General features: G+C 43.0%; 2 protein-coding genes across 2 annotated transcripts in view; one reads left to right on the forward strand and one right to left on the reverse strand.

Moving 5' to 3' along the window:
- LOC116667777 overlaps positions 1–17,104 on the forward strand; it is a 193,371-nt gene extending 176,267 nt beyond the window's left edge. Inside the window, exon 10 of the mRNA XM_032493796.1 lies at positions 15,404–17,104. The gene's annotated coding sequence lies outside the window, so the exon portion shown is untranslated. The remainder of the gene's footprint in view (positions 1–15,403) is intronic.
- Positions 8,580–21,420, reverse strand: part of MYRFL (myelin regulatory factor like) — a 107,111-nt gene continuing 94,270 nt past the window's right edge. Inside the window, exons 20-25 of the mRNA XM_032493771.1 lie at positions 15,190–15,252; positions 14,463–14,550; positions 12,289–12,363; positions 9,664–9,784; positions 9,263–9,337; positions 8,580–9,127 (exon numbers count right to left, since the gene is read on the reverse strand). Of these exons, the coding sequence (XP_032349662.1) occupies positions 9,041–9,127; positions 9,263–9,337; positions 9,664–9,784; positions 12,289–12,363; positions 14,463–14,550; positions 15,190–15,252 (509 nt within the window). The 3' untranslated portion in view covers positions 8,580–9,040. The remainder of the gene's footprint in view (positions 9,128–9,262; positions 9,338–9,663; positions 9,785–12,288; positions 12,364–14,462; positions 14,551–15,189; positions 15,253–21,420) is intronic.

The following is a 21,420-nucleotide window of genomic DNA, read 5'->3' on the forward strand; positions in this document are numbered from 1 at the left end:
CATTCATATGTAATTTCTATCTTTTTCCCTTTTTTCTGTTTAAACACACACACACAAAACACTTAGCATCCTTCTAGATCCAAATAGCTCAGATGTCTCGTCCTGCTTGGAGTCTCCCCTTTTCCCACTTACTGGGAGTGGCAGGCTTTACCACCCGTCCCTGCCCTCTCCCAGCCCAGTATCAGTGTCACAGTTACAGCGCATCTCATACTGGGTGATGGCTAACTGTGTGGCTGTCGGGCTAGCCCACCAGACAGCGGATGCTTCAGAACGGTGAGGAAAGAGGCCGTTGGTCTCTGGTGCCCTAGGACCGAATTCAGAGTCTGGCACATAGACAGTCCTCCACACGATGTGTGAGTGAGTGAGCGAGCGAGCGTGTGAAAATGAGCAGTTACACTCAGGGGCTGGGTGTGTGAAAGAACATCTATATAGGATTGTGCTCTTAGAGGTAAATGGCCCTCCACGAAGTAACGGAGAACCTTCTCCTTCTTAACATAATCTTGGATAGCTTCTCTCCAGTAGATAATTCCAGAGACTATTTCTGAGAGCCAAGAAGAACCACCTTAAAAGGAAACGTTTTTCAGTAACAATATAGGATGGGGAGGTTGAGATCTTACAGCTCACTTCGGGGAAGACTGCAGCAGCGTGATTACTGTCCTAACGCAGTCAATGTTGGGGTACAATGTGAGACCCTCATTACGTGCTTTACAGTTAACCTGCAATTGACTTGGATACTTACGCAGTTGTGCTGTACAGAATAAAAGGCAGCAGTATAATTATAAGTGATGAATAATAAACCATAACTGACCATCAGGGTCTGGAAACCTCTAACAGACAATAAGCCATTTGACTTTCTCATTTCTATTGGAAGTCGTTGAGGGATGTTTTAAATGTGCTTGGAGAAGAAGATAATTACATTCGATTATTCCAAATAATAGCACACACACAAAAAGCTCACAGTGAAAGAGAAGAGTTCAAATCCGTTTTAGTAGGTCATCTTGCCATACTCCCTGGTAAATAAGAGGAAATTCTTCTATTTACCCACCTTTCATTTAATAAATATTGATCAGACATCTAGTGTGTCCTACACGGTTCCCAGGTGAAGAAGATGGTGGATGGAAATACGAAGAACGCCCTAGAGGCACTGAAACTCACTAAAAGAAAGGAGAATTTCTAACTCCTTATTTGCTTGTTCAAAACAGTGTCTTCCCGAGGACCATCCTTAATGATTCTTGTATTCGAACACCTGCCACTTCGCAAAGAGGTTGCATGTAAATATCCACAGTAGTGCCCACAGTTACCCTTAGTGTAGGCAGGACGCTTATGGATACAGTTTTGCAACCGGGAAAGTGAAATAAAATATCCAAGATGACCCCAGTGGCAACTTTTGGGGCCAGGGCCAGGACCAGAACCAAGTTTCCTGGCTCTGAGTCTAGTTCTTTTTCCAGTTATTCTGCATTTAAATAGGAGGTCCGACTGGTACTGCTAAAAATAGCTTGAGAACTCAACTCTGGCAAAGACATGTTATCAAGAGTCTTTCTAAAATCTCATCTCATTTCTATTTGTATGGGGCCCTGAAGAAATTGAAGGATTGAGATTGTGATCTTTGGCATCCATCCCTTCTTCCAATACTATGTCTTTAAGAATTGACAGACTTTCCCCAATTACAGAATCCAACCGAGAAAAGATGGGGCTGTATGCAGAACACTTGTTGGTGAATTGGAAGTCTCTGAAGCTGAGTTTCTGCAAGCTTTAAACAACCACTCATCAAAAATGCACTAGATTTTAAATCCTTGGATGCTTCTTAAGAGCTCAACTGGCTCTTTATAATCAGGCACAAAAATCAATGACATGTGTCCTTGAAGAAATGAAAACCAAAACTCTTTTAGCTTTGCCAAGTGGTTTTTCCTGAAGCGTTCCTCAGAGTGAGGTTGGTATTTAGCATTCTCAAGTGAGCTGTTAAAGCCTGGTGCAATATAAATAGATTTAACTTAGTGGCTGGTGACAGGGGATTCTGCTGATGTCTGTCCCACTGCCCTCTCTCCATTCTGTATTATGACTAAATGGATGCTAACAAATCCTATCAGCCTACCAGACCTGACCAGAAACTTACCAGAGTTCTTAACGTGTTAGTGCCTTTTGGTGGGTCTTTATCTGCGTTGGTGGTCTCTTGCAAACTTCTAAGAGTTGTGAAGAAAAGAAAAAAATTTCCAAAGGGTAAGTAATGGAATGCTATGGACTGATCTGTCTCACTATTGAATTGGTATGCTTGTTACTGAACTGAACTTGGGTCTGCTTCACCTGACATGCAGCAAAGCCAATCTACTGACACTAGGTTCTGGTGAAGGAAAGTGCAGCATTTATTGCAGGGCGCCAAGCAAGGAGAACAGGCAGCTCATGCTCAAAAGACTCAAACTCCCTAATGGCTTTTATGGGAGGGTTTTTAAAGACAGTGCAAGGGAGAGGGCTGCAGGGTGCTTGATCAACTTATGTACTCTGATTGGTTGATGGTGAGGTAGCAGGGTGATGTTTTGAGAATCTCAACTATCAACTCTGGTTCCAAATGGTCTGGGTCTATGTGCTGGTGGTCAGCATACAGTTAAGTTCTTCCCCCTCTTGGGGGTTTTGCTATCTGCAAAGCAACTCAAGAATATGGCTCAGGATACAATCTATGGAGAAACTAAAGGTCCTTGACTTTGTTTTTGACTGAATTATCATTTTGTGTTGCTTGACTGTTTTCCTTTATTTCTGCATTTTCTCATTTCTCTGATTAAATTTGCTCTTTGGAAGGCCTAGGAGGCTAAAGCTTTTCTACAAACAAGAGGCGGGGTTATAGGCGTGGCCTTTCCCCAGGAAGGCCCCCACAAGGTCCTACTCCATTTTATGTTGAAGCCTAATTCCCAGCGTGATGGTATTTGGAGATCTGGTTTGGGGGAGGCAATTAGGTTTAGACAAGGTCATGAATATAGGACCCTCATGATGGAATTAGTGCCCTTATAAAAAGAGACACCAAAGAACTTGATTTTTCTATCTCTCTCCCCTGCCTATGTGTTCATGCACTAAGGGAAGATCATGTGAGGACACGGTGAGAAGGCAGCCCAAGGATAGAGCCCTTACCAGACACTGCACCGGCTGGCACCTTGATCCTAAACTATCTAGTCTCCAGAACTGTGAGAGATAAATTCCTGTTGTTTAAGCCACCCAGCCTGAAATTTTGTATGGCAGCCTGAGCTGAATAAGATATGGAGTATAGTGGAAGTGGGTTAGCTTTAAGACCAGGAGACCTGGCTCACCTCTTATCCTTGCTTAACCTCTTTGTGCCTCAGTCTCCTTATCTGTAGAATGGGGAGGTATGAATCACTCCCCTCACTGTCAACATCACAAAGTTCTTGTCAGAATCCAGTGAGAGGAGGTTTGTGAAATTGCCTTGAAAACTGCCAACAGAACAGCTTTTTTTTTTTTCTTTTGAATATCTTTAGTTTCATAACTCAAATGAGGTGCTGTTAGGAATCTGCCACTGAAGTTGAAATCCAAAAATTGTATAGGAAAAACAAATAAGAATAAAAATGGAAAAAGAGGTAGATTAAGAGCACTATAAAACATTTTTATTTTTTAAATGCTAGAAGTTTGAACCCATGCATGCCTAATTGTTTTAAGTGAAATTTTATGGTTTGGTTGTTTAAAAAAAAATCTGAATAGCTTGTTTGAACTCCTGTATCAGAACTCAAGAAAAATTATTGTAATTCTGTTTGTTGTATTATATGATTATTTCATATTTCATAGTATTTATATTTTATATTATGTAGTATTCTACATGCTACATTCTACACTTGGAGGCTCATTAAATTGATGTGCAGACCTGCACTCATCTCATGTTCTCACACATGGCACCTTGGGGCAGCATTGTGATATTTTAGCCCAGCTGTTGTGGACTTCATTTCTTACTTTTTTAAAAAATAATTTTGTCTATTTTAGAACAGATTTAGATTTATTAAAAAATTGTGAAACTAGTGCACGGGGTTCCCATAAACCCCACATTTAGTTTCCCCTATTATCAATGTTCTAACATTAATCTGGTATATCTGTCATAGTAAATGAACCAGTATTGACATATTATCACTAACTAAAGTCCATACTTTATTCAACTCTCCTTAGTTTGTATCTAATATCATTTATTTTTTTAAATTTATTTTTATTTATTTATTTTTTTCATTTTGGGGGAAGGTAATTGGGTTTTTATTTATTTAACTTATTTTAATGGAGGTACTGGGGATTGAATCTAGGACCTTGTGCTTGCTAGGCACACGTTCTATCACTGAGCTATACCCTCCCCTCTAATGTCATTTCTTGGTTCCAGGGTCCCATCTAGGATTCCTCATGACCTTTAGTTATCATGTCTTTTTTTTCCTTTTTTTCCACTGACATACAGTCAGTTTACAATGTTGTGTTAATTTCTGGTGTACACCACAGTGATTCATTTATACATATACATTCCTTTTCATATTCTTTTTCATTATAGGCCACTACAAGGTATTGAATACAGTTCCCTGTACCAAACACTAGGATCTTGTTGTTTGTCTATTTTTTATATAGTAGTTAATATCTGCAAACCCCAAACTCCCCATTCATCCCTCCACCCCTCACCTTTCCCCCCTGGTAACCACAAGTTTATTTTCTATGTCTGTCTGTTTCTGTTTTGTAAATAAGTTTATTTGTCTCATTTTTTTTTTTTAGATTCTGCATATAAGTGAAATTACATGGTATTTTTCTTTCTCTTTCTGGCTTACTTCACTTAGTATGACAATCTCCAGGTCCATCCATGTTGCTGCAAATGCATTGTTTTATTATTTTTTATGGCAGAGTAGTATTCCATTGTATAAATATACTACATCTTCTTATCCAATCATTTGTCAATAGACATTTAGGTTGTTTCCATGCCACAGCTATTGTAAATAGTGCTGCTATGAAAATTGGGGTGCATGTGTCTTTTCAAATCAGAGTTTTCTCCAGATATATGCCCAGGAGTGGGATTGCTGGATCATATGGTAAGTCTATTTTTAGTTTTTTTAAGAAATCTCCATTCTGTTTTCCATAATGGCTGCACCAAACTACATTCCCACCAGCACTGTAGGAGGGTTCCCTTTTCTCCACACCCTCTCCAGGATTTATCATTTGTGAACTTTTTAATATCATGCCTTCTTAAGCTCCTCTTGGCTGTGACCATTTCCCAGACTTCCTTTGTTTCTGATAACCTCATCTGGTTAGCCCTGTCAAGTTCTTTGTCGAATGCCCCTCAGTTGGTATTCGTCTGATGTTCTGCTCATGGTTAGACTGGTTTTATAAGCTTTTGAGAGGAATAGCCTTACAGACACGTGAATTAATCATGTGAATTTGGAGATATTCCAATAAAGTCAGATAATTCTCTGGCATAAGAAAAAATCTTTTGGCTGAAGCAGCATGGTCCACAGTGGTCATCTAACAACTGGAGAGGTACTGTAAATATAAGAGAAATGCACAACAAAATCTACTCTCCTAATAGGCTTAACTGATCCCAAGATGCCAGATTGCCACAAATCTGTTCACTATCTTAAATCCTTTCATTCTGAAGGCTTTCAACACATCTCCTGTAGTAAGTTTTCTGTGGGGAAAGGACCTTCCATTTTTTGATGGAATTCAGTGGGAAAATGGTATTCATTTTATAGAAGTCCCTTTATAGGCAACATTGCTCAATTACATTAGATATCTGAAACCCCCATGTTATCCTGAACATAAGTGAGTGAACAAGAACATGGGATTTATGTGCTGAAAAAAGAACTCTTATAACTTTGCTGCTGACAAGCACGCCTTTACCAGTAAAGGAGTCAGATTCCTGGAGTCTCTCCCACACCAAGCACCTGGGATGTTATTTTTAAAATGGAGTTGCAGCTACAGTATCTAGACCTGGGTCATGCTGAGACGGGCTAATACTACGATTCGGAGAACAAGTTTGAATTTGAATCTAAGAAATTGGAAGAATCCCAAATTCCCAAGAATTAACTACCATATTTAATTTTCCACAAAGGCTATGCTGTTAGCAAAAGGGGAAAACGATTTTCCAGACATAGAAAAAAATATAAATATTATGTAATGCACACGCATATGCTCCATCTGCAGCTGGGTTTTCACAGTTGACAGAATGCCTCCCTGGACGTCTGCGTGTTCAGTTACTCAATCCCTTTATAATCCCACTGTGATCTCTACAATGATGCTCTTCCATGCAACAATGACAGCTTATATTTATTTACAGCCTATCTGTGCTTTATATATTTTATCTCACTTAATCCTATCTGTTGCAGATACTCACCGGCCTCTTGTATAAATGAGGAAATCGAGGCTGAGAGAAGTTAGGTAACTTAACCAAGGACAGAGTCAGGATTGAGGACTAAGGCAAGGACTGTTTGGCTCCAAATTCTCAGCTCCTACTGGGTTACACTACCTTTGTGTCTGTAAGTTTATTTCAAAACATCTTCTGTGTAAGCAAGGTGCATGTCTTTTATTAATAGCTCTCATGATTTTCCTCCACATGGCACTGTGTTTAATACTATTTGAAAATAAAGGAAAAGGGATGTATCATTGCTACTGATTATCACTGTCAAGTTCAAAAGAATCCAATTGTTTCATCCTAATTGACTCATAGGCTAAAAAGGATTCTGCTACCCCAATTCCACTGTGTGTGTGTTTGTCGAGGGGGGGGTCTTACCCCCAAATAATTCTCAGACGCTAGCTGGGTGTCCGACAAGTCAGCTCAACTCTGATACTCTCTACCAGGAAATAGCTGCAAACTCTACAGGTTGGGGGCTCAGCCCTTCAGGACGGCCACCCACCACCTCACATGCCAGTCGCAAGCCTGGGTTATCGCCTGTGCTTCTGAGCTACCAGCTATAGACTGGAGGTCCCCCTGACTCCATTCCTTGGGTTCCATTCATTTGCTAGAGTGGCTCACAGAACTCAGAGAAACAGTTTACTCACTAGATTATGGGTTTATTATAAAAGAATATAACTCAGGAATAGCCAGATGGAAGAGATACTTAGGGCAAGATACCGGGAAAGGTGCAGAACCTCCATACTCTCTCTGATGGCCACCACTCTCCCAGAACTGCCACATGTTCACCAACCCACTCGCTCTCTGAACTCTGTCCTTTCAGGCTTTTTTAGAGGCTTCATTTCATAGGCATGATTGAGTAAATCATTGGCCACTGGTGACTGGCTGGAATCAACCCCCAGCCCCTCTTCCCTCCCCAGAGATCACGGGTGGGACTGAAAGTCCAAACCCTCTAATCACGTAGTTGGTTGTCCTGGCAACCAGTCCTCAACCTTTGGTGCCAACCACTGTCACCTCATTGATATAACAAAAGGCACTTTTATTTCTCTCAGCACTTAGGGAATTCCAAAGGTTTTAGGAGCTCTGTGCCAGAATAGTGGGCAAAAAAACAAATATACATTTCTTACTGTAAATTACAGCATCACACATGCCAACGATAAGATAAGGGAAGGCAGCCATTCAACAGCCCTGCTATGAGGCTGGAGCTGGGGCGGCTTGACTCTCCATGTCCTAACATATAGTGTATCAATAAAAAATCTGAGCTATAGGACGGTCAACAGCTCAGAAGATGATCGCCATTGAAAAGATAGTTACTCACAGTTCCCAAGAGGAGGGGATGTGCCTGCCTTGGGGTACCACACTGGGAAACACCAGGGTTGGTCAGGAGGGAGAGGGAGAGGAAGGGACCATGGGCAAAAGCTTTTATTGTGGTTTCCATGGGAGGAATGGGTGAGGCAGGGGAAACAGACTTAGGACTGGCCAGTGTGAGGAATGTCAGCAGGCTCTGGGATGTGGGGGCTGTCCTGAATTTTCTGGTACATGGCCCTGGGGGCAATTAGGGCAGGTGGATAGTGGCCCCAAGTACAAGAACTTGATAAAGGAGGTGGCTGGGCTGTGAGCTATGGATTGGTTGGTTTGTATTTGAAAAGCACTCATGGGCAAGATGTTCACTATCTCTGGGAACTGGCAGGCCCTGGGAGGTGGAATTCCACCAGAGTCAGCGAGACCCCAAGATGTCAAATATCAGAACAGAGAAAATGAAAGATAGAGTTGGTATACTCTAGATAGAGGATTTCTGGCCTTTCTAAGTTGGGAAAGACATACAAATCTACCCATTAGCCAGGTAGACATATCCAAAGCTAAGTCGGCTGTAAACAATGGAGATGAGTCTTAATGCCGTGTAAGAGGACCCCTTACGTGCAGAGGAAAAAGACGACAACCACCACAGAACAACAGAAACAAAGCGATGGCATCTGCAAGGTCTCTGAGCCCAGACTGTCTGGGTACCTTAAAGGGCTGGTCGCAAGCTAGTGCCTCCCCAGAGCACACAGAAAGTTTAGCATCCATCAGACATCACACAGTAGAATTGCAGCTATTTTTCTTAAATCCAATTTATTAGCAAGCTGCATTCCACACTAGTGTGCACAGTGCACAAGCATGCACACGCACACACACACACACTCATAGCAATAGTTTGCCTAAATGTGAGCTCGGACACCACCCCCCACCCCCCAAACACACACCGTATCACACATTCTTAAGAGTCTATATTTGGTGGATCCAAGTTGATATGGCTGAAATGGACCTTTATGTTTTTCTCCAAAGCTTTGCGGTACATTGAGACAAAGTAAAGTTAAATAGACCTGTCCGTTTTGACCTCCCCGCCTCCTTCATCACAGAAGCAGTATTTTCAGATCTGACAGCGCTGTTGACTCCAGGAAATCTTTTCCTCATAGTCACGGCAAAAAACAAACACCATGTTATCTCAAGTTCCAGCGAACACTTTATTCTCCTCATTAAACGTCTCAAAACTGTTGGAAGCCAAAGCCTGCGAGAAGTCTGCCCAAAAAAGGTGCATGTTTTACAAAGAAAAGAAAGAAGTCGTAAGAGGACGTGAGTTTCCGTTAACCATATCTGAGTATTTTTCTTTGGTTAAGTCCCCCAGCAAACTTGAATAAATTAGGCACAATGTCGATAGAAGTAAAAGAAGTAGTCTGTGAAGAATATCCCGGCAAAATAAGGGTCCGTGGAGCAGTCAGCTAAGTCCTGTCAGAACAGGGGGAAAGAGAGAGAGAGAACGATTAATGCAAAAATTAATTGTAGTTCAAGTTACCTATCTATCTATTTAATCATCCATTTCTTTCTCACTGGAGAGAGAGAGAAAAAAAAAAAAGAGCTTACCGGTGCAGCTACCCGGAAATGGTATGAGCTGTCAAAGAGTGGGGCGACAGGGAGGTTCCAAATGTGCTGATATCCCTAAATCATGAAGGAAAGGGAGACCCGTTTCATCACTACGTTTACACTCAGTTGGAAGGAGTGCAGGCTGAAGCAGCAGCCCCTTGACGGCTGCAGGAGAGGGATCTATGACAGCGGCTTTTGATGGCATCGCTGGAAGAGTCTGCAGCTTCTGAAGGACTCACAGAAGAAGCTGAGCAAAGCCCTGTGGCCAGGGCCAGCCAAGGGAGATGCTGGCATGTGGCTCATGGCATCCGTCTCTTAGGGAGGAACAGAGGATGTGCCACCACGGTAGACACACGTCTTCTGGAACGGGGACAGAATGCCGCGGGGCTGGAAAACATTACCTGTGTCATCTCCTGGGAGACTTCTTGGTGGCTTTGCACCCCTCTGGCTTCCCCTTGACTCTGGAAGCACACATTTCCAAGGGTGAATGTGCACTGGAAGACTATCAGGGGCTCTGTGGTGCTTCAAGGGACAAAGGAAAGAAAGGGCGAATGGAAAAGCAGTTGCCAGCTCCCGCTGGGCTCCACCCCGGCAAGAGGAGGGGCTCATGGAAACATACCAGGACATTCACGCAAAGTTCCAAATCGGCACGTCATTACACAAAGCTCGCTGATGCCAGTATACTAGCTAACATCTCATTATAACGGAGAGGAACCCCATCTCAGATAGCTACTGTTATGGACTGAATGTTTGCGTCCCTCCCAAATTCATGTGTTGAAATCCTAACCCCTGATGTGGTGGTGTTAGGGGGTAGGGCCTTTGGGAAGTGACTGAGTGATGAGGGTGGAGCCCTCATGAGTGAGACTGTACCCTTATAAAAGGGACCCCAGAGCGCTCTCTGACCCCTTCTGCTGCGTGAGGACAGAGAAGACGGCTACCTATGAACCAGGAAGTAGGCTCTCACCAGACACCGAACCGGCCAGTGCCTTCATCTCAGACTTCCCACCCTCCAGAACTGTGAGCGATGGACGTGCGTGGTTTAAGCCACTCAAGTCTCCAGCATTCTTGTCATAGCAGCCTGAACTGACTACAACTAAAACTGAGATAACAGTTGATAGTCTCCCAACACCTACTCTCATGACTTAAATCACCTCAACATCAGAACTTCTTATCTCCATGGATTTAAAAATAATTCTTGGATCCATCCCTTCTCTTTTCACTGGCAGCTGAATTTGCATCCATCTGGAGCTTCCGGGATTTCAAACTCTGCAAACTCCTGGTCTGGGTAGGTTATTGTTCAAATCAGGGAGGCAAACAACACGGGTAGGGATGTGGGGGTGGGCCCCAGTCGGAATTAGAGTGGGAGGTCTTTCAGAAAGAGCTGTTCTTCTCTGGAGGTTGACCCAAGAATCACCATCAAGAGGGTGAGATCCATCCGTCTTCGGAAACAATCTTTTCACGCAAGTGGGACAACCTACACTCTCAGCTGAGTTTGAGTGTTACTTTAAGATCACCCATGTTAGAAAAAAATTGTTCTTAAACTAAAAAACTTGATTTAGTAGCTCAAGATGACCTTCTGACACTTCAGGGGATATATCACTTCAACTTATTTCCCCCCATGGAAGCAGGGAACAAATAAGGAAATGCTGTTCCAGGTCACTCCAGGAGTGCTAGAGAATAGTACATTTAGCTTTTGTCTGGCTTGAAATATGGTGGGTTCTGAGTCACAAAATTTTCCCTGCTTGAAATAAACCTTTCCAAGGCAAGCAGTTGGCTTGTGTCATTAGCTCATGGTAGAAGCAAGGTTGAGGAGAGAAGGGGCATGCGGTCTGAGTGAAATAGAGGACGAGGCAGAGCAGGGGGAAATGATGGAGAAGGAATAACAGAGCTGGGGAAGCAGAGGGAGAGAGGGGAGGAGGAGGAAAGGGAAAGAGAGGGAGGGGCGGAGAGAAGAGAGGAAGTGTGGAAGGGACCAAGAAGAGACCAAAATCAAGATATGCAAAATAAACACCATCTATCTTCATGGTGAGTAGCTCACTGCATAACTGCTGCGAAAGCCTTAAAGTACCATAATTATTTAAGATATCTGATAAAATGGATTAAATCAGAGTTTTGCAATTTTGGAGGAAAGGCAGTCCTGATTACAGCTACCATTTATGGAGTGCCTGCTGTGTGCCGGGAGGGGCAGTGTTCAGCCCATCTCATCTCACTTGAGGAGGCAGGAAAGTGATGGGCTGATTTGAAGCTCAGCTCCACCACTTCCTTGCTGGGAGTTTTGGGACTGGCTTGTGACCTCGCTAAACCTTAGTGTTCCCATCTGAAAGATATAAACTAGGGAAAAAGATACCAACCTCAGAGGGCTGTTGTGAGGATGTATGACCCGGTAATGAAGGGTAGGGAGTCTGGCAGACAGCCTGTGCTCAGCAAAGCCTGGTTATGAATTTCACCGTTGTTACCAGTGATTCCCACTGCAGCCCTCCTTGTTGTGGTTTAATGTCAAAGTCATTGCATAGATGAATCAACAGTAGCTCAGAAAGGATAAGTGGTTTCTCCAAGATGACAGAACTAGTAAATGACAGAGACGAAGGTGGAACCCTGGTCTACCCATCTCCACACTATGACTCCTTTTCTGAACTGCCCTGGGGAAGAGGGTGGTGATGCAGTAGCCTTTGCTCCCAGGCGCTCACAAAAATGGGCAGCACCCCCATCCAGGGGCCAGGCTGTTCTTTTAGTTTCCACTCCAACTCAGGGGCAGTTGGCAGCCTGCGAGCATCAAACCCAAGGTCACTCCCACTTCACAGGCGTGAGTGTATGGCCCAGATCCCTTCCATTCTGCGGGGCGAGCCTGGAAGGTCCCAGCCTTCATCTGGAAAACCTGTCCCTCCAGCCGGACCACCTCTCAGCCCAACCATCATTAGTTATCTGATAACTTTCCACCTCCTAACGTACTGATCGATTGTGAAGGAAATTCAGGCTTGCCATTCAAATGATAAAACTAGGATTGTTTTTCACAGCTATGCACTTACTTGATTTCCAGAGAGAATTTAACATTGGTGGGTGTGTATTTATTAACAGGAATATAGTAATTGTAATTTCCGGACCTAATTATGGAAAAAAAAAATAAAACCATAAATCAAAATATGCAGGGAAGGGTTCCAGAGGCTTTTTGCTCCTCATTGGATACTATGTAAATTGTGAGATATTCGATAATAAATAATAGACACAGAAAATCAAGTTTAACATGGGTATCGTTTCCTGTTTTTCAGAGACATACCTGTCAAATGACTTTCAGATCTTCCTATATATAAAAGAGCCCACGAAGATTTATGGTTTATTAGAACACACAGAAGAAATGATGGAAAGTCACATCACGGGCCAAAAGGACAAAATTAAACGCACAGAAAGTGACTTCAGTTCCCCTTAAGGAGATACAGATTCCAGAAGACAAATGAGGTCAAAGGCCTCAAACTCACAATCCTTCTGGAAAGGAGAACTGGAAATAATAAATACCAGCTTTTCTACTGTAAATCATTCCCTTTTAGGCAACATTAGCAGAAAATATCACGCACTTTCAGAACTTGAATCAACTAAAATTATTATAGTCCTAATTACCGTTGAGTAATGGAGAAGATCGCAAGACAGAAATGCTTATACAGATGCCTCCCGCCTTCCCCTTTAAGAGAGATACTTGGGGAAAAGGTGGGGGGTGGGGGCGGTTCCTTTGATTCATATTGAAATGAAAACTCCAGCAAAAAGGCATATTGTATCTAACCCAAGTTCCTATGACTTGGCCATTCCTTGAATTATATGGAGAAATAACTTAAAATTAGATAAATGGGGAAAAGTGTCATTTTAAATTCTCTTGAATGAATACTAAACTGAGTTGTTCCAAATGAAAGTGCAGGAGAGGGTAATAGCTCAGTGGTAGGGCGCATGCTTAGCATGCACGAGGTCCTGGGTTCAACCCCCAGTACCTCCATTAAAAAAAAAAAAAATGAGAAAGCAGAAACAAAAGAAACAGATCTGAATTGGGAGATCAGGAGGGCTTTGTCCCACCGGAGAAAGATTAGGTGAGTGGAGTTCATTTCCTACTACGTGCTTCCCGACATAGTGTGCGTCCCAGCACCCCAAATCCCAAATCCTTAGTAAGTTGTCCTCATATGAGACACTGGTACACGGGGAGACGAAACATCTTATCGAAGTACTGGATTTGAACCGACATCACCTTACCCTCCTGCACGATGTCACTACCACACCAATCAGTGCCTCTCTCTGATTTTTTCAAGATTACTTAGTCTCAGGCTCCTTCATGGCAAAATGGTGATAAAGATGACCAACCTCACGGGGTTTTGTGAGAATTCAGTGAGATAATGAATGGAAAGGTCATAAACAAATTGTAAAGCACCATGCAGGTTATCTTCAAAACTCAAGACCATCAACCTGGAAGTCTAAGCTTTATCAGGCTGAAAAAGACGTAAGGCTGAGAATCCATAGGATTTGTGACATTATTTCAAACCACAGAGCCTTGCCTCTAACATGCAGGCTTAAACGTCAGCAGGCTTAACTAAACCAGTAAATACTTATCAAATAAAGCAAGATAATTCTCCATTCTTACAGCCTGCAACTTGCATATCGTGTTGGCTGAGGCTTCTGAGCTTGCCCTCCGTGCTTCTAGATGCATCCTTACCTCAGTGCAGGGGACGCACCAGAGATGGACGTTGCTGATCACTTCGGCACTGCCTAGACTTTTTCCTCTTAACTTTCCTCTTAACTAAGAGACGCTCTCTATTTTTCCAGCAATTAAAATAATGATATCCTTTGTTATTAAACTATAGAAATGTCAGCTCATTCATAGCTTGGAGCCATCGGTAATAATGCCTTTCCTGCCAATAAGATGAACTAGTAGCTCCGCAAAGCTGCTTGCCCTCTAAGCCTTTGGTTTGGACCTGCCCGTGAAACCGGGAGACTACAATCTTCAGAGCCGTGGTTTATTGACATTTGCTAACACCAGCCGTTTTATTTATGACTCCCTCGTCCACCACCACCACCACCACGTAGCAAATGCGTTTTCACTTAAGGAGCCGAGGAAGCACACATTGATTTTTACCATGTAGCTTTAGCTTTCATTCCAGTCTCAAAAACCCAGAGCCCTGAGTAAATTCCAGGAGCAATCGGGTGATAATGGGGAAGGCTTACCCACCCGCACTGGAGACTTCTACTGCAAAACCGACGATCTATTGTTTGCTGGATTTCCATGATCTGAATAGAACTGATGGTTGTATCAATCCCTGAATTGAGAGGAAATAAATAAAATAAACTCTTCTGCAGAGGAAAAGAGCATTGTGCCCCAGTGCCATCTCCAAACTGCAGGTTGTGAAATAAGAGTTTCCTAGATAAACAGGTTCTATTTGCATTCAAATGGCAAAAAGAGAGAGAGAGAGAGAGAGAGAGAAGAAAGGGGAGAAAGCTTTTTTGGTTGTTACAGTAAATTTTAAGAAAACTAAAAAAAAAAAACAAACCAGCTCCAATAACATCCAAAAGAATTTCTAGATCATGGAAGTCTTACTACACTGAAATTTATTAGAAACAGAGAATGCAATGTGACATGCAAACTGGCCAATAAAGCAAAAGAAAAATCAGAAAACAGAAAACTAACTAAAAATTTATCAGGAAAATAGACGAAGTGGGCAGGAAGTTCAAATACATTATTAAAATCCACGGAGATCAACCACAAATGTCTAGCAGTGAGCGACCATCTCCAAGGCCCCCTTCATGGTGAGGCTGGCATCAGTTATGAAAACACACTCCCCTGGGTGTTTGCGGCAGAGTGCGGCCTCCGTCCCTGTGCCTCCCTCAGCCATGCTTTTACAGCTTGTTGTCACTCTGCCGGACTCCACAAAGCCAAAGTCACTGGTATGTAAACTTACAGTCACTCCCCCAGTCAAGGCTGCTTTGCGCCTCTGCTGCCAAGAACGATGTGCTCCTGTCTCCTGAAGAGAGAAAAAGCCTGTCAGTCCTGAAGCTGGTTCAGGATGAGGAGAAACCCAGCGTGTGCCCCAATTTCTCCTTTCCATTGAATGTTTCCCCCACCTTTCTCCCTCCCACCTTTAACTCGTCACATCCCTACCTCATTTCTTACAGATCCAGTTTATTCTCACACTTCTCCAAGGAACCACCTGTTTGGGGCTGAATTGATCCCTCTTATTTATGAAGTCCTAACCCTTAGTACCTCAGAATGTGACTGTGTTCGGAGACGGGCCTTCAGAGAGACAATTAAATTAAAATGAGGCTGTTAGGGTGTCTAACAGGTCTAATCCAATCTGACTGGCATTCTTATAAGAAGAGGAGATTAGGACACCAAGAGGCCCGCGGGCCTGGCGGAAAGACCTTGCGAGGACACAGAGAGAAGGCGGCCTATCTTTGAACCACCGAGTGAGACCTCAAGAAACCAGACCTGTTAACACCTTAATCTCGGACTTTAAGCCTCCAGAACTGGGAGAAAATAAATTTCCATTGTTTAAGTCACCTAGTCTGTGGCATTTGGTTAGGACAACCCCAGCCGACTAAGACATCACCCCGGACTAGAACACTGTAGCTCACAGCTCCCTCTGTCACCGCTGAATCCCGTAGGAGGTGATCAGTCAGTGACATCACTATACCAAAGGGATATTTCTGTATTGTGACCCAACCTTTCATGTATTTTTGCCCCTTCTCGACACCTCCAGAATAGGGAACCTCTCTTCATGTTCTTTGAATCATCTGTAACTCCAAGCATAATGTGATCCACACAGGAAAAAAAGCAAGTTTAAGATAAAAATTGAGCTGCAACCACTTGAAGAGAGGAATCACATCCCTGGTGTGGGACCAGAGCCTGCTCGTGGGGAAGGAAGCCAGGGGAGTGCTTATGATCCGTCAGAGCCGAAAAGGCATTTTAAAAGCAATTTTGAAAAGCTAACCATTCAGATGATTGTTAAGGCTGTGAAAGAAAATGTATCTTTTTTGAAGTGGATAGTAAAAGCAATCATTGAGTGAGTTGCTAAGCAAACCTGACAAACCTAAAAAAAGGATTTTAAAGTTTTTGCATTTTTTTAATTTGCAGATTTTTTTTTCAAGTATGTGTGTTCTTGATTACATTCCTTCATTTGCACTGAACAATATCTGTATTTTTCAATAAGTTTTGGGAAAAACACAAATTCATCAACGTCACTTAGCAAGAGATGGAAGTTAAGACAATATGTGCTGCTTTCATGGGAAGGAAAAAGAGGTACGATCTAAAACAAGTTTCTGGTCAAGCTTCTGTATGAAATTTCAGGACAGAAAGCAAAGCAACAGGGCTCACTACTTGAGGGCAATCACCCCAAAGTATCTCTGTCCTGGTTAGTGCTTCTCACACTCAGTGGAAGAGCTGGTTTACTTGTCCAGTCACCTCGCTGAGCTTCTGGAAGACTGTTGTTCACTCTTATATCCCCACATAAGGTGAGGTCAGCCTCAACTGTAGTGCTCAGTATGTATTTGTAGAAGGACGGAAGGAGGAGCATTAGGAAAAGAAGGAAGAGAGGTGGGAAAGCCAATTGTGTCTCTTCTAGAAAAATGTTTGCTCTTACAGACTCAAAGGGGAAATCCCTAGGGATGGGAGCAGAGGGAAGCTGGGAATGGATGTGGGACATGGGGCTTCTTTATCCCAATAGCCAACAGGAGGGAGACAGAACTTAAAGGCAAGGCAAGTTTCCCAAGACTTGGAGGAGATGCTCTCTTCCAAGAAGAAATGGACCTTGATAAAGGAGGATTTTCTAGAAATTGAATATTTATTTGCCTTTACAAATAAATACACGTGCTGTCTAACAGGCCTCCGGATTTCTTGGGGTCCAGCTATTCAAATAATAATCTTCAAGCACACATCTCCTGCTATGAGTTCTGCTTAAGACTGCTTCCATAGAAGGCTAATTTACAAGGCAAATGAGGTATAAAGAGAAGGGGAAACCAGACTTCCCTCTGCCTCCTGTCTGTTTTCTTTCCTTACCTTTTGTTCTACTTTCCTGCTGAGTTTGCAGGAAAAGAGCTCATTATAAATTCTGGCAATAGAACTACAGAGTTGCCTTACTTCTGCAGAGGTGTGCTTTCAGGTTCCCGCAGACATAGAACCCTATAATAGGACTTAGCGTCTAATGGAATAAAGTCTTCTTAACAGTATAAAAAAGTGAAGTTGCAGAAACATAATCTTACAGCTTAGAATTCTGAAAATGGTTTTTCAAAAGCAGAATTGCAAATAACAAATTTGAAACCTCCTGTAAAACACCTTCACTTTGTCACTTCTCTGAAGCGGTAGTATGCAATTCCGAAAGGCTGGTTATTGGAAAACCACAAATTCTCCTGTAGTCCTATAGGGGGTGGCTCTCATTTTACAAATGCCTTCCAGCAATATTCCCTATAAACTTAATATACATTCCCAATGGTTTTCATCGTAAAGTTGGAGACATATTTCACAATCAGCAGATGAGATCTCCCAATAAACTAAATTAGAAACTTCTGGAAAGAAAAGATTTAAGATGGAGTCCAACCAAAGCATATCCTGTCATATAATGTGTATATTGCGCTACTTGTAAAACTGTGCTGATAGCTGAGTCCCAATACAGCATCTTAAATACCTTTTTCTTTCCTGACTGAAACATACCCAGGCCAAGAAAAAGTCAACAAGCCCAACCAATTGGTGACTGAGTCCTTTAACACAGGGAAACATTTTCTTTTGGTCATTGGCTCTTCTCAGAGTTCTGGTCTCCAAAACAAAGTGAGCTTTTGTTTTGTGAATTTTAAAAAATCTTTACCAAATCTCTTAAAATCCATAAAATTCCATCAATGTTTTTTTCTCACATGCTCCTTAACTTTGTAACATCTAACTCTGCTGCCATTTGTAATCTTTATTGGTTCCACAGATTAAAATATAATCCATCACACTCAGTTGGTTCCTCAGAGCAGAAGCTGAATATTCTGAAATATCCACTTTCCATTTCCTGTTAGTCTTATCCAAACCTTTTATTAAGTGTGGGAGAGAGGACAACCTTTCTGAAAGACACTTCCTGCAATCAACTCAGGCCCAAAGGAAGAATAATGGCTTGAGCTCAGCATGACATAAAAATGCTGATTTCCCTTCACTTATTTTACTAGTAGGCTTAATCCTCAGGACAGAAGCTCATAAATGTGTTCTGGGACTGGGTAAACTATTAAATATTACTCCACATTCCACTGAGAGTTGTTTTAGGGTTTTTTTTTTAATTAATTACAAAATTTTTTATTCCTTAACTTGTAACTAGTCTTCAATGCCTCAGAAACATCTGGTTGAAAAGAATATTTGCCTTGCTTTCAACTCCTTTGGATATAGGAACCCTGATGTTCCTGGTGCCCTGGACAGAGGGGAAAGATGGAGCAGCAGCAGAAGAGAAGTGCTTTCCTCAGACCCCTGGGAATATCCCACACTGGGGATAGTTCAATGGCTTCAGACAAAGGGGAGGGGCAGAGAGTGCTCAAAGGGCTTTCTAGAACCGTAAGTGGAAACTTGCTGCATCTTCCAGAGTTGACCCCAGGTACATGCACACATCAGCCCAAATAAATGGAGGCAGAATGGTCAATGGGAAGGAACCAAGAACAGGGAGGCAGGGGACCCAGATTTTAACTTCAACTTTGCTCATAATTCACTGCAGGATCTTAAGCAAGGTCCTGAACCTCAGTTTCATCAGCTGTAAAATGGGTAAACTAGCATAAATCAGGGGTTCTCCTGACCTGGAGACTTTGGAACCTCAGATGATTGCATGAAGGAGTCTGTGGTGTTGGCTGTGAACTTGAAAAGTAACATCTCTCCCACAGATTTGTACCACTTTTCAAATGCTGCTGTTGGATTAACAAAAATAATTCAGTTAAAAGCTTAGCTGAATTTAGAGTCACATCCTTCCTCGATACCTTCTCGGTCAAATAATTGTAAAAGTATAATGGATTAATAACCTCAGGGTCAAAAGGTCAGGGTGACACTGGTGTCTGTGTTCTGTGACATTCTCTGCTTCTAAATCCCCCAAAGTGGTGAAGTTTCCTGAAGGTGATAGTAAATGGAACATCTAAGACCCTCCCATTTCTTCTCCAATTGAACGAGGGAAGGGGGAACAAATGTTTCCCAGTGTGTCAGAGAGCCCGGGAAAGCAGAACCTAAGTTCCACTTTCAGCCCAGAGAAGCCGATGCGTGTAGGAGGGCACAGCCAGGCACCTTGCAGCAGACTTTCTTTCTTCAGGAGTCTCCTCCGTGCCTCCCATAGTTACAGAAACATAAGATGAACAGACACTCATTGTCCCAGGGAACAGAGCTGCCAAACTTCATCTGGTTTGATAAGCACTGCTATTCCTAATGTGAAGAGAGCTGGCTGCTATAGGAGTGCACTTGCTCAAGGGTCAAAAAAATTTTTTGAAAACGAAGATCGGGCCAGTCTCCAACCTCTGCCTGTTCAGGATCCATGGTTATCCATCTCACCTCTGTGTCTCATCTGAGGACTGCTCTCAGAAAAGGACACCAAGCATCCCCAAGGTGGACCCCCAAAGTTAGGACAGGGTTTACCAGCCACGAGGTCCCATGCTCTTTAAACAAGAGATGATGGTTCTGGGGGATGTTTGTGACAATAATGGATTTTTCCATATTTAAAACTATTGAGGACATGATGACTGAAACGAATTCCTTCCTTCAGATCGAACTTCTATCCTCACCCTATAGAGATGCATCTGTTCCCAAATTCAATCAAAAATTGCTTTCTTGAGGAAAACAGTACAAGCATTGCCTCCTACAAGTGTGGGGAAAACTCTCTGTGCCTCGGGTTCCTCACTGGAAAAAAATGGGGATAAACACAGTGTAAGAGAGCAGGACCCGGTGGCCCCCCTACCCCTGCCTCTTGTTTACAGAAAAGCTGGTTTCCCAAGCCTCCGGGAGTCACAGAAGAACAGGTTCAAGCAGTTCATTAGGACAAGCCTGCAGGCACTGGGGGATGGCAATGACTCTGGCCACGCACCTCAACTATTGACTGAGATTATTCCTTCATTTCCTTTTAAAACTTTCATGGCTGAACAGAATCTTTCGGAAAAAAAATTTCTGAGTGGGGATGCTGGGTCCACTAGATTGCAAGCATTCTGATTAAAAGCAACTTTCCTTTTTGTTACCAAGGCTGTTGCCCCCAGGGTCATACCCCTGCCCCTCCCTGGAATAGAAACCAATTATTCTATCAGGAGGCAGATGCAGAGAAGAAACAGGAACTGGTTAGAACCCACCCAGTCCAAGATGGTGGAGGGCTGGACTTCTTGGGGAACCTGAGCCTCATTCTGTGCTCATTGTAATGTATTAGCCTGCTAAGTGACACACCCACCAGCGCCATGACAGTTGACGGTTGCCAGGACAACAACCGGAAAAGTCCATAGAAGGACTGAAAAACTCTTAACAAGGCCTGATTGGCTCCATCACACCTGAACAAGGACATGGTGGGAGGAGCTTCCTGTAAAAGTCCACGTGGCCTGACTCAGGCCAGAGCTGTCCCTGCCGCCCATCTTGGCTGATGGCTCCCCCGCTCGAGTGCCTCTTTCTTACTTGAGCATCTTCCTTCCTTCTCCCTTTCTGAGTAATATAGCGGCTGTTCACTTCACCCCTCTGCCTCTGCTGTGCGAATTCTTTCACAGCCGGTGGCAAGTACCCACACTTTGGCGGGCTTCCTAATTTAGGGGTCCTTCCATCCGCTGACAACAGTGACTATCTTTTAAGCTTGTGAGGACTAGATAACTTATTCGTGTAGCCCACTTAGGACAGGACCTTGCCTACAGTAGTAATATTTCATTACACGGTGGTGGTGATGACGATGATTTGTAGAAGTTATTTACTCAAGCCTCAAATATGAAATTATATCAAAAGGAAAAAGGAATTACATTGCTTCCCCAAACTCTGACCACTGACCATGGACTACGTGTCATTAGTCATCAGGGCTGCTCGCAAATATTCTGGTTCATCTTCTTCCAGGCAAGTCTGTGGTCTGTACTTTGCCAAACATTTTTAAATTAGATGTGACCAAGGTCATTTGTTTTGGCCAGGACAGTGTAAGCAGAAGTGACGTGTGTTCCAGCCCAGTGGAAGCTTTAAGAGCCGG

The sequence above is a fragment of the Camelus ferus genome, chromosome 12, assembly GCF_009834535.1.
Source record: "Camelus ferus isolate YT-003-E chromosome 12, BCGSAC_Cfer_1.0, whole genome shotgun sequence".
Classification (NCBI taxonomy): Eukaryota; Metazoa; Chordata; class Mammalia; order Artiodactyla; family Camelidae; genus Camelus; species Camelus ferus.